At 43.2% G+C, this 16,399-nt stretch overlaps 1 protein-coding gene across 6 annotated transcripts; it reads left to right on the top strand.

Annotated features, from left to right (window-relative positions):
- Positions 1 to 20: 20 nt before the first annotated feature.
- On the top strand, positions 21 to 16,351 carry TNFAIP1 (TNF alpha induced protein 1). 6 transcript variants are annotated; one of them, XM_074922833.1, is made up of 7 exons: positions 21 to 82; positions 2,545 to 2,885; positions 4,944 to 5,113; positions 6,918 to 7,007; positions 7,114 to 7,166; positions 9,542 to 9,737; positions 10,961 to 16,351. In XM_074922833.1, exons 2-7 carry the CDS (start codon positions 2,669 to 2,671, stop codon positions 11,177 to 11,179), a joined length of 945 nt encoding a protein of 314 aa, XP_074778934.1. In that variant the 5' UTR covers positions 21 to 82; positions 2,545 to 2,668; the 3' UTR covers positions 11,180 to 16,351. The 6 variants fall into 6 exon arrangements, with proteins under 6 accessions (XP_074778934.1, XP_074778932.1, XP_074778935.1 ...); XM_074922831.1 differs by lacking the exon at positions 21 to 82 and adding an exon at positions 122 to 192; XM_074922832.1 differs by lacking the exon at positions 21 to 82 and adding an exon at positions 140 to 260.
- The last annotated feature ends 48 nt before the right edge of the window (positions 16,352 to 16,399 follow it).

The following is a 16,399-nucleotide window of genomic DNA, read 5'->3' as shown; positions in this document are numbered from 1 at the left end:
GGGTTGCCGGCTCCCCGCGGGCGCGGAGGAAATGAGCTCAGCGGCGGCCGCGGCGGCGGGGCTGCGGGGCGGCCGCGGGCGGGTGAGCGCCGGGGCCGCCGCTCCCGGGGCAAGGCGGGCGGTGGGTGGGCGCGCGGCCGTTCCTGACGGCCCGGCGGGCGAGCGCGGGCCGGTCTGCGTCTGCTTCTCCAGGTACCGGAGCGGGCCCCGCGAGGAAGGGGCCGGCGGAGCCCTCTCCCCGGCCGCGCTGCCGCCTCCCGGTGTGTAACGGCTTCGGTGCGTGCCGCGGCCCGGCCGCGCTCGTCCGCCTCCGGTAGCGGGGGCCGGCGCCTCGAAGAACCGAGAGGGCCGTTTGGTTCGAGCCGTCCGGGGCTGGAGAATCTGGGCCCGAAGCGTGCCCGGGGGGAGGCGGCGCTGCGCGGGGGGGTGCGGCGTTTGGGTTTTCCCCCTCTCGAGCCGTTAAGGATTTTCCTTTCCATGGAAGCTCTCAGCCGGGCCGCTCCCCGGTGCGTCCGAGCTGTGTCATTGCTCCGCAGCCCCCCCGCCCAGGGCGGGAAGGAAGGGACGCAGAAAGCTTCCCCTGGTGTTACCGGGGGTCGTTCAAGGTTACGGCAGCGCTGCTTCCAGCAGAAGCCCCCTCGCTTGTTAGTCAATAAACACGTTCGAGCAGCAGCGCCGGCTCCTGCTCGGGGGGGTTCTGCTCATTCTGCTTGCTCAGAGAAGTAAGTAAATGTCCGAAGCGGCAGAACGGGCTGTAGGGGCCCTCGTGAGCCTCCACACACAGCCCCTGCTCTGGAGCCGGGAGGGCTGCGGGGCTGGCGGCCTCAGGTGTGTTTCCTTCGTGACCAAACTGCCGGACAAGGGGTGGTTGCTTCTGGTCTTGATTTACTTACTGGTGATGGATTATCGTAAACACCTGTGACTAACTAGGAGGAACTGTGTTACAAGGCTCAGACAATTTCTGATTGGTTTCTCTGTAACCCACAGCTGCTTTGTTTGACTTTATAAAACGCCACGACCAGAATACACAAGTTTTGGTTGCTGCTTCTCCTTTACCCGTCAGGAGTTGCTTTTCTGGCCGGTTCCATTTCCAGGTGCCTTTGACTTGGGTTTGCTCGTGGACCGCTTGACTCCAGTGATGTAGCCAGAAAAAAAACTTTTATCTTGCCCAGATGTAGGCTGAAGTTTGCTATCGCGTGTTATGCCGATTAGTTGGAAGTAAAGAGGGATGGCAGCTAGTGGGAGTTTCAGTGAAAGCATTTTTAGACAAACTGAGCTTTTTTGATGCTTAGAATTCTTAGAATTGATTTGTGTCTTGATTATCTGCATAATAATTCTGTAGCTTGTTATTTAATAGACATTATTTGTAGGTTTGCTTAGCTAGAATAACTGAGTTAGGAACTGCAGAATCACGTTGTATTTTAGCTGTTGTTCTAAGTTCAGTAGTTCTTCAAATCTCTGCCAGTTTTAAGATACCTTCTGTAGCTGCCAAGTGATTTGCTGTACAGATGGATGGTTGTGGGTTTTTTCTATGTTGAAAGCTGAGGTGGGGTGAGAAGGCAAAGGGATGTAGGTAGAGTACCAATATAATTAGCATGTTATTATATTTATTTATAAATGGTTACTCATGTGCTATAGGCAGAGAACAGAGAAGGGAGGAGATATTTATAGTATGAGTTTTAAAACAACAACAAAAAAACAAACAGCAAAATGTTTTTGAGAATAATAATTATTAGAAGAAGGATAGGTAAGAAACTTGTATTTGTACTTTTCCAGTTAGAGAACTTCATATCTGGCACATTAGACAGAGTTTTTGTTCTTTTGTTTCTTTCCATTTTAAGCTTATTGTTGATGGAAGGATAAGCACAGCGAGACTGGGGAGAGAAGGAAGCAGTGAAGCTCTAGCTGGCTTTTTATCTGAGACAGATATACCCCGAACTGGATTGTACCTGGCAGGGGAATTGTATTAAATTTTTATTTATGGTTTTTTAAATTAAACTCCAAAAGCTGCTTGGTATTCCGAAACAGAGGAAGAAGGGTTTTGAATGAAAGGAATTGCCAGGAAAGAGAACGTTATGGTCCAGCATTTCCATGTTGAGGCGTTTGAAGGGGCATTTGTGAATGTCTCCAGTTAAAAACCAAAGCAACAACAACAAACCCCCCACACGCAGAGGCACGCCCCAGCTGAAGGAGGGCAGAAAGCTCTTGCATTGTGTTTCAGCTCAGCTCAAAAAGAAAGTTGTGTTCTTTCGGGAAGTTGAGAGGGAGCGGAATTCCAGCTAGCATTTAAACTTGGACTGTGGTATTGTGTGGGGTTTGTAGTGTTGGCCGAAGACAAAATAACGGGAAGTCCAGTCGGTAGTGCAGCTGCACGGCACTGAGCAACCATTACGCTGACGTGTAAGTTGTCTGAAAACAGCTCGGTCTTGTTTGTCAGGGTGTGTGTAGACGCGTCCTTAGAATCTATGGAAAGTATCTCTTCTTTACTTTGTGGTAAATGGAAACTCCAGGCTTCCCTACTGACCGTACCCATTTCTGTTCCAGGGCCCAGTGGTTATGACTGCTTTTGCCTCGCCGTCCTCGTCTGGCGCCGCGTGACTCTTCACCAATCACGGCGGAATCCGTCAAGCCCACGCTCTGCAGGGTTGTCATCTACCTACAGAAGGAGATGTCGGGGGACACGTGTCTAACCACCACCCTTTGTCCAGCTGCAGGGCCCAAGCCCAAAGCTTGCAGCTTCAAAGGGGGCAGCCTTGGTAACAAGTACGTGCGACTGAACGTTGGAGGCTCTTTGTATTACACTACAGTCCAAGTACTGACCCGGCACGACACGATGCTCAAGGCCATGTTCAGTGGCAGAATGGAGGTGCTCACAGACAAAGAAGGTAAAGGAGTATCTTTTGTTGAGAATTTTGTAAAACAACTGGGGTTTGGTGCTGGTTTTTTAAACATCTTAATATCTACACTCAGTTAAGGATGTAGGGAAAGATATATTCCAAAAATAACTTGGAACATTAGGCAGCCAAATCCCATTGGCATTAATGATCCTCTGTGCTTTATAAAAATCTGTTCTTCTGTTACTAAAATTAACTAGTGGAAGAACTGGTTCTCTTTCCTGCGATCGCAGCTGGTATGCAGGTTGTTGATGTTGTTGTGAAGACTGAACAGACAGTATGTGGGTTGTCATTTACGTGGTGTCATGTAGTGGCATCATTTGAAATGCGTGTGTGGGGAGGGACATTCCGTTTTCATCTTTAAAACTCATAATAGCCTTGCTTGCTGTGTTGAAATTTTTTTTTCCTCCTCCCAGTACCATGTTCCGCTTGTGGCTTGCAGTGCTGTGACAGTATTTATCTGTCAGTTGGGTCACGTGTCACCTGGACGCTGCATATTTGCATTATAAAAATCTGTAATATTACAGAGAGTAGAACAAGTAAGAAAACCAATATCAGTAGTGGCTAAGAGTGCTTTAATTTTCCAATCTTTAGTAGTCCAGGGCAAAACATCGCTGTAGGAATGAGGGTTGTGACACTGCGGAGAGGAGGTTGGCAGGTATTTAACCTCTGGGTGTTTCTGAACGCTTGTATGCAAAAACTCTTCTGTGTGCCCAGACCGAATCACTTTAAACCCGGTGCACAACAGTGTGTTTAAAGTGAAACAATTTCTTGTGGATTTTGCAGATCGTTTAAACCAAGTTTCTCTTGAGTAGGCTGGGCCTTGTTGAGTGTTACATACACTAAACTGCTGGACTAAATGGATTTAGTTGTAAGAGCCTCAGCCTGGATGGCAGACGAGGTTCATGTTCTGACAGCTACAGCTGGAGAATCTAGCAGTGGTTCAGCTTACTGTCCTGTGTTGTTTTCTGTACCTCCGTCCCAAACTAACAATTTTTTTCCCTGCCTTCCACGTTATGGAAAAGGTTTTGGCCCTGTATTAAGCCCTCTGCCTGTGTGCATCCTACATGGCCATTGTTTGCCAGCAAGTCAGACATCCTGTTTCCTAGTGAGTGTGACTTCAGGGATGTTTTAAAATTGCGAGAACTCTGTCTGCTGCTGTTTCCTGTGCTGCATCCCCTCTCTGATCTGTCTTTGTCCTGTTCTTTGCTCCTGTTTGGGGGCTGGATCAGCTTTTTTTCCCATACTGGGTTTTCTGGGCTAGTCTACCTTTCAGCATCTTGGGAACACTTCTCCCTAACTCCGTACAACAGCAGATGATGTGGTTGGAAAACTGTTAAATCCTTCTTGTTAGGCCACAGAACGTATCCCAAATCATCTTGCTGCAAGCATTTGTGAGTTCTCTCTTCTGGTCTTCCCTTGGCTTTCTTAGTGATGTTTCTAATTGCCCAGCATTGCACTGTAGCAGAGTTATCACATTTATTCCCATACAAATACAAGACACCCCCATTGTGCTGAGACATGACAAGCCTCTAAATAAAAGCAGCGACCTACCTAACAATAAGCTTTTTTTTGCCTTTTTTTCTTCTTTTAAGGTTTGAATAGCTTGGACAGTCAGTTAAGTAGATGTAAAATAGACTTCCTATAGTAGTTAAAAAGGTCCATTCCTTTGATCAGAACCTAATACAAAAAGGTGAAGCACAGATAACAATTTTGGTCAGGCAGCCCACTGACTGACTGATCAATTGATGCAGCACAGCCAGGTACCTGTGGCTGTTTTAGTGTTTGGGATACGAAGGCAGGTATTTTTAGCTTGAGGCTTTTCTTTTGGGGTGATGGAAAGCAATGAGAACATACAGGAGGTACCAGAGGAGGGGTTCCACTGTCAGCTTCTGTTCTGTAACCAGCTTCAGTTTGCCCAGAGTCAGTAAAGACGTCCATTTCATCCAGTATTGTGTGCAGTTTTGGGGAAAATTAGGTTTATTCAACCTCTGTTTCTTGCCCCTAATGTGTTGAGGTGATTGAAGTGGTGTGATGGTTATTTTTCAGGCTGGATCCTTATAGATCGTTGTGGGAAGCACTTCGGAACAATTTTAAACTATCTCCGAGATGACACGATTGCACTTCCAAAACACAGACAGGAGATCAAAGAGTTGATGGCAGAAGCCAAATACTATCTAATTCAGGGCTTAGTGGACATGTGCCAAGCAGCCCTGCAGGTAAGAAATAAAGTAGCCTCTAAAGCTTTTCGTGAGTGTTTTGCTCATAAAATTTACTTAAGACAACTTGGGAAAGTATTTCTTGGCCTTAGAGGTGGTGTCAAGCCTTGGATGTACAAGACAGCCTGAAAAGAAAACGAGACAGCAGTCAAGTTCCAGTGTGTTTGTCATAGCCACAGGTGTCCTTTGTGTGCGCAGCGGGGATTCTGCGATGCTTTGAATAAGAGGTGGAATTTAGTTTATGATCTCCCTGGAGGTGCTTTCAGACCCATGTGCCACGGGTGCCTGTGCTCTGAAGGCATTTAGTGCTGTTAGTGAGGTGGTTGCATTATCGAGGGAGCTGTTTCTTTGTAAGAAGAGAAGGATTGTCCCCTGGTTAGATTATGTGGATCTAGAATGTGCAAGACATAGGGTCGAGTTCCTGTCACTTTGGAGATGTCTGGTCTGATGGTAAATCTTTTCCCTTTATGCTTCAGTTGTCCAGCTGCCCCCTCAGAATGGGGATAGTAGCATTTTTCTACTTCACAGGGACGCCAGGAGAATGAATAAAGGAGAAACTGTATTCACAATTTGTCATTTAAATCGAGGGACTGTTTCTTTTCTGTTTCTTTTTTTTTAAATTTTATTTAGGAAATAGATAGTGAATGAGTTACTCTTATGTGAAATTAAATAAAAGGCAGAAATTTAAAGGAATCTGATTGAATAAATATGATTATTTTGAGTATACGTTTTAAAAGACCTTATGGCATTTGTCTAAATTTCCCCAAGTTACATCACTTCTAATTAAATAATATTTATAGGCAGAGTGGGTTTGAATCTTTGAAAACGTGGTAACTTTTTTCTAAGCTTGAATCTTAATGGAGCAAAAGGCCTATATGGTAAGCACTGAGCACTTCAGGGACTTCTCTTTGTATCGGTTTTGCAAATACATAGGCCCATGATAGCTTTACTCACTTTATGAATCCCTTTGCGTTCAGCTGATTGAAATCAGCTTGTTCTGGCAGCTTTTGAATAAGGTTAGCCCAGATGCAATATCTGTAACTTACTAGCCTTGAGATTGTGAAATGAATGTTTCTCACAGGACGAAACTTAGTAAATAAAAAATGCCTCACGTACTAGGTTCAACATACTTCTTGTGTTTGCTGAAAGAAGTGCAAAGCCACACTGACTGTTCTCCTTCTGGTTTGGAATTTAAAAACCTTTCTTCTCAAAACAAAATGTTCTAAGGCCTTTCTATTAGCTACTGAGCTTTCCTTTTTGCTGCATGGGGAATCTGGAGTCACAGACTGTGCTACACGCTCTCCATTGTTGCTTTTGTATCACAAGGGGCTGAAGTCCATTTTGGTGACGTGCTGTTCTTGCCAAATGTTCACAGCAGCTGATATTCTTATATACTGCCGTGTTCCGAGTTGATTACAACTAGTGCAAACTCTGACAATCCTTTTCTTCAAAAAAGGACAGAATAATAAACCCACTTAAATCAAATATGACTTGAGCTCAGAGTCCTTGCTATAGCTAAGAAGGACCTCCACCTGCATCCCAACATTTCAATTACTCCTGCCTTCTGGGGATGAGAAATCTCGGCGCTGTACCTGCCTTCTGGGGATGAGAAATCTCGGCGCTGTATTTCTGGGTTGCAGATCAAGGTGACGCTGTGTGGTTACTATAGCAACGCAGAGCTTTTCCTTTGCATCACAGGATTCGGGAACATGGCTGGAGGGGTCGGAGAAGGCAGCAACAGCAGATGTTAGCTTTAGCATTTATCTCTTGAGTTTATTTCCTCTCTCTTCTTTCTTTAAAACAGGACAAGAAAGACTTGTGTGAACCTGTCTGTAGCATCCCTATAATCACATCTCCGAAAGAGGAAGAGAGACTGATAGAATCATCAATGAAAGTAACTGCTTTTCCTCAACTATCCAGTGAGAAACTGAATTTTTGCTGAATGTATTCATACACAGAACTTACCTTTCTGCTTTTTTTTTTTCTTTCTTTCCCAATAGCCTGTTGTTAAGCTGCTTTATAATAGAAGCAACAATAAATACTCCTACACCAGGTATGTCAGGTTTTTTCCCCACTGTAATTGGAAGTTTCCCTTTGACTGTGGGAGTGGAGGAAGATGTGGTACAACCTAACGGGGTTTTTTTATTGCTTGGTTTGTTTTGGGTTGTTTTTGCTTAAAACAGTGCATTTCTGTGGATTTGAGTGCAGTTATTTTTGACTGATGTGAGTCTAAATGGGGGGAGAACACACCAAACTGTATCTGAAGTCTAGTGAACTGCTCAGTTGTGTGAGAAGGATGAGCAGAAACGAGGGACGGGTAAGAACGATGAGGCTGTTCGTAAGGGCTGCAGCTGGATGTAAGTGGGTAACGCAGCACAAAGCTAACCCAGCCGTGATCCCTACCTCGTCAGTTCAGCTTTACTTTTGAGTCTACGTACACCCCTGCCAGCACTCTGACCTACAGACATTCTTGATGTTCCAGTGCCTCAAAATCAATTAATTACTTGGTTACGAAGGGGAGTATCTGTTCAGCTCAAGAACAACCCAGTTTGGGACAGAGCAGGAATTTTCTGGCTTTCCTCCTGCATAAAGTAACATTATTTATTTAGCTTTATGCTGTAACTATCATGATCCTTTTGTTATGATTCTGTCAGAATGACTTTGGGTTTTCCCAAACCAGTCATTGAGCGATGTGAGTAATCCTTTATGCTATGCAGAATCCTCATTTTCAGCCTGAGGTGCGCTCTTGGAATCTTTTTTTTCTCTAGACAAACTGTTTGTCTGTGTGTCTGAGAGATGGTTTCTAGCAGTCGTGACGTTCGGGGTAGCCAGGCAGTGCTACCTGTGGGAGTGCTGAAGAGCAGCCTGGTTTTCAACAGACTGCATTCTGTATCTGCCAGTCGCGTTGGACTCCTCCCTGTGTTACCCTGTAGCTCACGGCAGCGATGCTAAAGCAAGCACAGAAGAGCGTATTAATCACCATGGGCCTGGAAATGTAAACGTCCTAGTAATGAGAGCAACGGAATCCTGGATACCGGGAGCTGCTGGTATCTCCGCTAGCTGGAGGGTTCTAATTATTCCTTCCGCATGAATCTGCATGCCTTGATGGTGTTTAAATGAGGCATCTTTATTTAAAATTCCACACTGGCTGCTAGCAGGCGGATTTTTTCCTTCTGTTCTTCCTAATCAACAGTATAAAAGAAGCTTTCTCAGTTACGTTGTCAGTGTGGTCTGATAACAAATGGAGGAAGACTTTCACATTCTTTTCCCAGCTCTGCTGCTTGTAGAGGCTGGGACTTGTCACTGCCTGAACCCCAGGTTGGTTTATCAAATGATTCTTGCAAGCTGAAGATTTTCTCTGGGTGCACATCATGTTTTTTTGATTTAGATCGGAATGGAAATATTTCTCAGACTAAGTATTTTATGGAAAGCCCAGTCGGCTGTTCTGATTAGCAGTGTCTCAGTTCACAAGTATTTCATAGCCTTCCTGGACCACTTGCAGAAGTCAAGATACTGCATACAAAAGTACAGTGTCCTGTCTCTGGGTAGATTCTTGGCAGCAAGGCGTGAATTTGGAGCTTCTGGTTGCAAAGAGTAAGGAATTTTACTGTTAAAGCTAGCAAGGTTGGCTTTGTTGTCTAGACAATAATATGTTCACTCATTTCCACATATCTGCCCATAATTTCCCAGCCACCTATGAAGAGACACAAAGGGGAACAGGCTACTTACTTTTGATACGGCTGCATTCAAGCTAATGTCAGAGGAATAAGGTGCTTAGGGGGCTTTTTATCTAATCGAACTGGACATTGATTAGCCATGATGTTGATATTTAGATATTTTAAATTTTAAGAATAGCTTTACTCGATTTTGAAGCTAGAATACAATGTGTATTTTTTTCTCTAGAAGATCTAGATTTTGAAAAGTAATTACGACCCTACATTGCATTGGCTATCTACAAAACTTAGTTTCCTGAACAATATATTCACCCTAGAAATTAGTATATGGTGTCCCTAATGTTGTGCAGAACACCTTGCTTTTTAGCTGGCCTTCTAACGTGCCTTCTTTGGACTTTTGCTAAGCTGAAGAGAACTGCAGTTAGCATGTGATTTAATCATCTTGAGCGTCAGTCAAGAGATAGTTGTAGTTGATGTAATGATTTGGGAAATTGTGCTGTCGTTATTAATTATATAACTTGACCTCTAAAGGCTGGTGTGTTTGCTCATGGGAATCGGATGGGCATCTTATTTGTATCTGAAATTGGCTATTACCCTCTCTCTTCTTGGCAGCATATGGCCATGAGTCACTACTTATTTGTATTCTGCAGTTAAATCGATGCTTAAAACTGGTGGAATAGGCATGTCAGTCCTTAGAGATGGCCAGTTGAAAAACCGCAAAAACCATATTCCTTCTTTTGTTGCTGTGTTTCAGTAACTCAGATGACAACTTACTGAAGAACATAGAACTCTTTGACAAGCTCTCTCTGCGGTTCAACGGCAGAGTTCTTTTCATTAAGGATGTTATAGGGGACGAAATCTGCTGCTGGTCTTTCTATGGACAGGGTCGGAAGCTTGCTGAAGTCTGTTGTACCTCTATAGTGTACGCTACAGAGAAGAAGCAAACCAAGGTAATTAGGCTTTACCCACTTGTCTCTTACAGTTTAAAAAGGTTGGTGATACACTGCAGAAAGAGAGATTTTGTATCACTTAAGCCAACTTGCTGGGGGCAAGCGATATCACTTGTTGGGAAAGCTTTGATACCAACTGTCCTGAATCCTGACTGGAAGTGAGGGTCGGTGCCATCGGCGTTACCAGGGTGGCTCCTGCTGGGGGGCTGCTGTCCGGGTGAAAGCTGCCGCATGCTCGGTGGGATTCAGAGAAGCCTGTGGTAGCAGGTTTGAAGAAGGAAAGACTGGTCATTCTGAAAGCACGTGCGTTTTAGCACTAGTCTCTTAACGCTGACGGACTTTGTGTCCCTAAAGCACGCAAATGCCTTTAAATTCCTCTCTAATTAAATGAAGATCTAATTCTACTCCTAATTATACCTGCATAAGTTTGCTTCGTTGCACTTACTTTGTACTGTGTTTCACTTGCACTGATGTAATTGCTGCATATAATTGGACTCAGTGGTTGTGTCTGGGAGTATAAATATCTCCAGAGCACTGGAAAATATGTGCCAAAAAGGGGAAGACTGAAACTAATCTGTCCCAACCAGAATAACTGAAATGGATGGATGAAATTAATAAAATGGAAACGAGCTCAAACAGTGTTTAGAAACACGATATTTTTGTTATCGTTGTGCTTTTATGTGCAAAACTAAAGAATATCTGTTTCAAAAAATGTTCAGCGGGAGTGCAGATTCCCAATAATCAATATATCTTGATTTCCCCACGTTTCCAAAGATTCTTCTCCTAGTTTTCCCACCTCTGATTTTGCAAAGGTTACCTAAAGACTTGCTTCAAGCACAGTATGTCCTAAAGAGATGAAATACAAGCATGAAAATATGATAATGATTAGCATGATAAATCTACAGAGCTTCCCTAACTTCACGAGTTAACTTCTGACTTGCAGTGGTGCAGGTAAGGTGACCAGGGTCCAGCAGCAGCCCTTAAGAATCAGAGGTACCGTATTCCATTCTAGAACAATCCAAAAGAAGAGGTGAGGTAGGCGATCTGGTGGTGGGAATAATCCTCTAGTAGCAATTAGACTGCTTTGTTCAGCGCTCTCATTTACGATGGTTTTACTCTCTTTAGAGTCTTTCTGTGGCTCAGGTATCTTTGTCCTCAGGCTGTGTGTTCAGCCACGTTACCCTGTTTATACCAGGAAAAGGACATGTGCTGTTTTTTTGTAGGTTGAATTCCCTGAGGCACGAATTTATGAGGAAACACTAAATGTCTTACTGTATGAAACACCACGGGTTCCTGATAACTCTCTGCTGGAAGCAACAAGCAGGAGCCGAAGCCAGGCATCCCACAGTGAGGATGATGAGGGTTTTGAGCTTCGTGACCGAGTGCGCCGAATCCACGTGAAGAGATACAGCACCTACGACGACCGTCAGCTCGGCCACTAGCCTGCCAGTCGAGGGGAGAGGGTTTGGTGTCGAGGCTCATATCAATATTCTTTGAGGGGGAATCAGGAAGTAGGGGGGGGATCAGTTGGACTCTGGATTGATCTTCATGTGGCTTCTTGGCTCCCTAGAGAAGCAAATGGGCATTTGTGCGCACAAAGCAACACTAAAGGCCGAGGGCTTTGAGAACCAAGATGTTAATTTTGCACCGTGTGCTTTAAATACAGACTGGCCCCCTTTTCGTGCCACGTGAGGAACGGGATTCGGAACACGGATTCTGACACTTGTGGTTGCTCCTTCATACCTAATGACTTGCCAGATTTCGTACTTCCTGTGAGAAGTAGTGCTTTTCCGGAAGGAGATGGCATGATTTGAAAATCTTTTTCCAGATACCTGCCCTCGTAGGGTTTTGTATAATGGAACTTCCAGTTTTTAAATCAAGATACTGAAGAGGGGGGTGGAGAGAACTTGAACGTGGCTGCTCTTAGCAAACACTACATCTGATAACCCACAGAAGAACTGGGTAGCTATCCAGTAGTCAGATGCACTGCACGTGTGATTTCTCCCACCTCTTTCCCCCAGTACACGTACAAAGGTTTGTGTTCCGAGATAGCTCTCTTTAAAACTCATTAATTCTAAGGCAAGCTCTTCCAAAGAGGTAAGAGACAAGTCATCAGAAAACCTCCCCTTGTGAAAAATGAGAAAACTTTGAAAATTTAGATATATATGTAATGATTCGTCTTGGGAGATGGAGAAATGGGTATGGTGAAGGAAGTAACTTCTTCAGATAAGAAAACATCAGGAATAGATTGTGGCAGGGTTGCCACTGTTCAGGCTTGTGATAATGTAATCCTGTTTATAGAAACAATTAAAATCTGGGGAATTAGTTTTTACATTAGTTTCCCTCTGTGGCCCAAAAGTGCTGTTTGATGTTAAATTTTTCAGGTAGGAGGGAAAAAATGCAGTTACTGGGGAAGTACAGACTAAACAACGTTTTATAAGACTATAGATAATGTTCACGTACTGATGAGTGAATTCAAGTTTTGTGTTCTGAATCCCTTCTAGAGCATTGAAGTTGGAGGGGAAAGAGAAGAATAGTCACAAAAATCTTGTTCTAGCATGAAACAGTAAGAGGCTTTGGACACAGGAGAGAGGTAACATACTGAATTTTAAACCAAAATAATCACTTTGAGTGCTTGGCTGGGAGCTAATTGTAAAGGGCCTTTCAGAAGGTTGGAGTCAGGGCTGCTCTGCAAACGGGGTGTCTGGAAACAGTTTCAAGTTTAGTATGCAAAGCTGTCACTGTCCTTCTAAATGTTTGCTTATGTGTTCCAGTGGCAGGTTGCAGACGCAAATTTTACCACAGTCCTAAACAGTTACTACTTGATGGCAGTTCATTGGCAGCCACGGATACATGGCAGCGGTGGAGTCTGCTCCGCAACTGCTGTCAAGTTCCCCTGTTGAACATGAACACGGAAGCTTCAGATTCCACGAGGGTTAGTCTTGAACTGCTTTGACCAGTGCCAAATCTACCCATAAATTTTAAAGCAAATTACTGCAAAAGCCTGGCAAGAAAATAATCCCAAATTAATACAGTGAGGTCCTAAGTAGAGTTAAGATGGTAGGTGGTTTGGTAGTAATAGAAGCAGAGGAGGGAACAAACCCAAAATTTCCACTCATTTAGGCTTTTGAAAATGAAGTTGTCGAGGCTTGGTAAGAAAACACTAATGCCTACAAACTTGCAGGGTTTTATGGTCTAGCTGGGCCTCTACATGTGGCAGGCGCTGACTTCATTCTCCTCACATTCGGGAAGTAGCGCTGCCACAGTAATGCACCTGCCTTTTTGTGAAAGGCCTCTTAAAACTCCAATAACCTCGTTTCTTTTTACATTGCTTTCTGTAAGTTGTTGTTTTCCAGCTGGTTTTTCTATTGTGCCAGTGAAAATACAGCTGCTGAGATTAGTTTTGACAAAGACTTTTGTGGGTTTTTTCTTTAATTCTGCTAGAGTGTGATGTGGATTTTTTTTTAAATCTTTTTTTCCCCTCCACTGATAACTCTTTAAATGACACTGTGGTGGGTGCTTTGAAGCTACCAGCAGAGCCTGTAGTGATAGGGTCTTTGTGCTGTACTTAATAGCTTCAATTTATTCTCTTGTATTTTTTTCACCTTGTAACAAATAAGACTCCCATTTAAAATTCATGTGTGGCACTTTTGTTTCTTGGCAAATGATTTCTATTATTTTTTTCTTGCTACTATCATAGTGAATGTTAGCAGATTAAGTGATGCTGGTAGCCTTGCAAAATTGTGTTTAAGAGAAGTTATAAGCACAAAAATGTCATCTTTGCATTTCTTGTCTCCGGGGAGTATGGGTATGGGAAGGAGTGTGTGAAAGAGAATGAGTGTCAGATCCATGTGCTAGTGCAGAGGCTTTCATTCCGTGGTTGGATGCTGTACTCCCAGGATTCATTAATGACATGGATTCAAATTGTGAATTATTATGCTCTAAGAGGCAGAGAAAAGCCTGTGTTTTGGTTTACTTGGTTTTCTTTTCCCTGTTTCCTAGAGCCAACAAGTAGTATTAATTTCTGATTTGAATTTAGATTAAATCAATCTTGGATACAAACTGTTTTGAGAACCATCTGGGTTGTGAGAATCTTTTAAAAGTGCAAAATAACTTCTTGGTATTTGTGGCATGTGGAATATCGGTAAGAACTGTAAGCAGTTATGAATGGTTTTTAAATATGTACAGATAATCCTTTTCACTGCACCTTCTCTCATCCCCATTCATTCTCCTTCCTCTACCCCCAATTAGTACTGATTGCAAAATATAGCATAAGATATTGCAATATCTAGGGTTGCATATCTTAGATTAAGATACGACTAGAACTGGAATGTTAAACAATGTTTGTTTGGCTACTGTAAAGAGTCTGTAAGCTTTACTCAGAGTAATAATCTCATTGCATAAACACTAAAGTTTCATCTATTCAAAAGACATTTCAAAACCATGGTCTTGCTGGTCTTTGTCCTGTAAGGTTTTTCAGGATGTGGCTGAGAGATCCTGGTGAAATACGTGCGGTTGGGTTTGACCGGTGCTTCTGTAGTTCCCCCCACTTGCGTCCCCGTGGGGAGGGGAGAACATCAGGAGATCCTCTGTGCACTGGAGATCCCCTCCCTGCCCCTGTAGGGCTGCTGTGCTCGGGTTTCTCCAAGTCTGGAATGCCCAGGGTTATTTCCTACCCGAGTACTTACGTAGGTGGGTGATGTACACAAAGTCGCAGTAAGTCTACATGTAGACATGGAGGTAGCCATCACTTCCACAGTTCATGGGTTGGACATTTTTCTAATACAGGTGATAGAACGCTGTATTTTCTCTTAAGAGTCCCCCTTGTCTGGAGCTGCTCCAATACAGGGTGTTAATTGAATGTCCTTCCCGCCAAAACCACGGCATGTTGATTTATACAGCACCAGGTTCTGATAATTGTGAATGCTGTAGTTTTGATGTAACACATGCTTTGTATTTTCATCTTAATCATCCTTTACTTAATTAAAAACTATAAATTGTTTTGATGAGAACATTCTAGACATTCTAGAACATATTTTTACAATCTTGGTATAATGGAGAAAAAGCAGCACTGCAAAGGCTGAGGCAGTTTGGAACTGCCGCATTCAGTTACGTGGAGTACTCTGTCTGCTTCTAGAGCGAGCGAACAGCTGCGCTTCCTCAGACCCTTCTCTGCTGGCTTTAAATATCACAAATTATGATCCCTGCTAAGACAATATAGATTTCTAATTATATGCATTTGTCTGCAAGTTAAGAGACTTGTAATGGCTTCCTACATAGACCATCACCAGTGAGTGCGTTTCCTGATGTGCCTGTGAATTTATAGTAGCCTTTAGGAGGAGGAAATGCCTTTTTGCCTCATTTGTAATGTATGAATTCTAACTACATCAGTTAGCGTTCGTTAGCACCCGGAGGTCTTTTTGAAACCTTACTGTCCTCTTCACTCCTGAATTTATGTGAACTTTTTGCACATTCAAGTATTATATTATCAGACTGAGAGAAGGAGTGGAAGGCATTAACAGACATGTGTGTACAAGTAGTGCAATAAAGGGTTGCATGTTTCTGTAATGGGGTCCTAACACACTGCAAAACAGCCTCAGTCTTTCTCCAGAGAAGGAGACTTGGTGCCGTGAGTGAATGTCTTGTGTTAAACAGCTTTTCAGGATCAGTGTTAATTAGACAATAATGTCAAAAGGGAGAGTTCAGCAGGTAGGAGCCTCCAACTGCTTGATAAATGCCAAGACAAAACTAAATGTTTAACCTTCACCTTGGCATTTAGTTTTTGGAACAGGAGACATTTATCCTATCGTAATGTTCCATTCTGCTGACTTTTTATCTCTTACACTTCTTGGTTAAAATGTAAAATAACTGACTGAGACAGGGAGGGCATTGGAGGGACTGATCCTGTGGTGTTACTGAAAAGCTGCGTTCTGCTTGGAACAGGCAGTGCTTACTGTGGTTTTGATTACTTTTTTTTTTTTCTCAAGGTGTTTTTTTTAATTTTCAGACACAATTCACTCTTGGAAACACTGATGAAGTCTACCTTAACTGAATGTGTCTGGCCCTGCAGTCCCTGTCTTACACAATTAGATTATATCCTCTGACAATCCTGGGCACTAAATCTTTACAGCCAAATTTCACACCCTCCGTTCTGTTAGGAGAGCTGAGGTTTTATTAAGAGGTGAGTGGGCATGAGGCTTGTTTCCAGGTTTGCCACTATCTCGGTGACACACAGCAAATCAGTTTTTCTCTGTGGGTAATTTTTCCTCGTGTAATAAAATGGTGGGAAAACCCTCCCCTACCTCAGAGGGATGTTAAAGCTTAATTTGTTTAATAATAGTAAAGGACTTTGAATTTCTATAATATTTTGTATCCAGAGGATAGCAAATGTGATTGCTGATCTTGTTTAAACTGACATTCTGTGATCAAGCTGTTTTCTTATAGCATCAGGCTTTGTTTTATTTTTATGTCTAACTTTCAAGGATCAGCCTTATGGGTAAAATGCTTAGTTAATGCAGTAACCGTATTAGCTATTGATTGAAGTGTTTTATCAGTGCGTTAAATGGAAATGGAACACTGATTTTTAATAAAGTGTTATATTTAGCCTTCTGTGATTTTTCTCCAGCATCATAACTTTTTATTCGTCATGTTGGTCTCTGCAC

Source organism: Athene noctua, chromosome 19, assembly GCF_965140245.1.
Source record: "Athene noctua chromosome 19, bAthNoc1.hap1.1, whole genome shotgun sequence".
NCBI classification, from domain to species: domain Eukaryota; kingdom Metazoa; phylum Chordata; class Aves; order Strigiformes; family Strigidae; genus Athene; species Athene noctua.
This window is presented reverse-complemented; position numbering and strand designations above follow the sequence as displayed.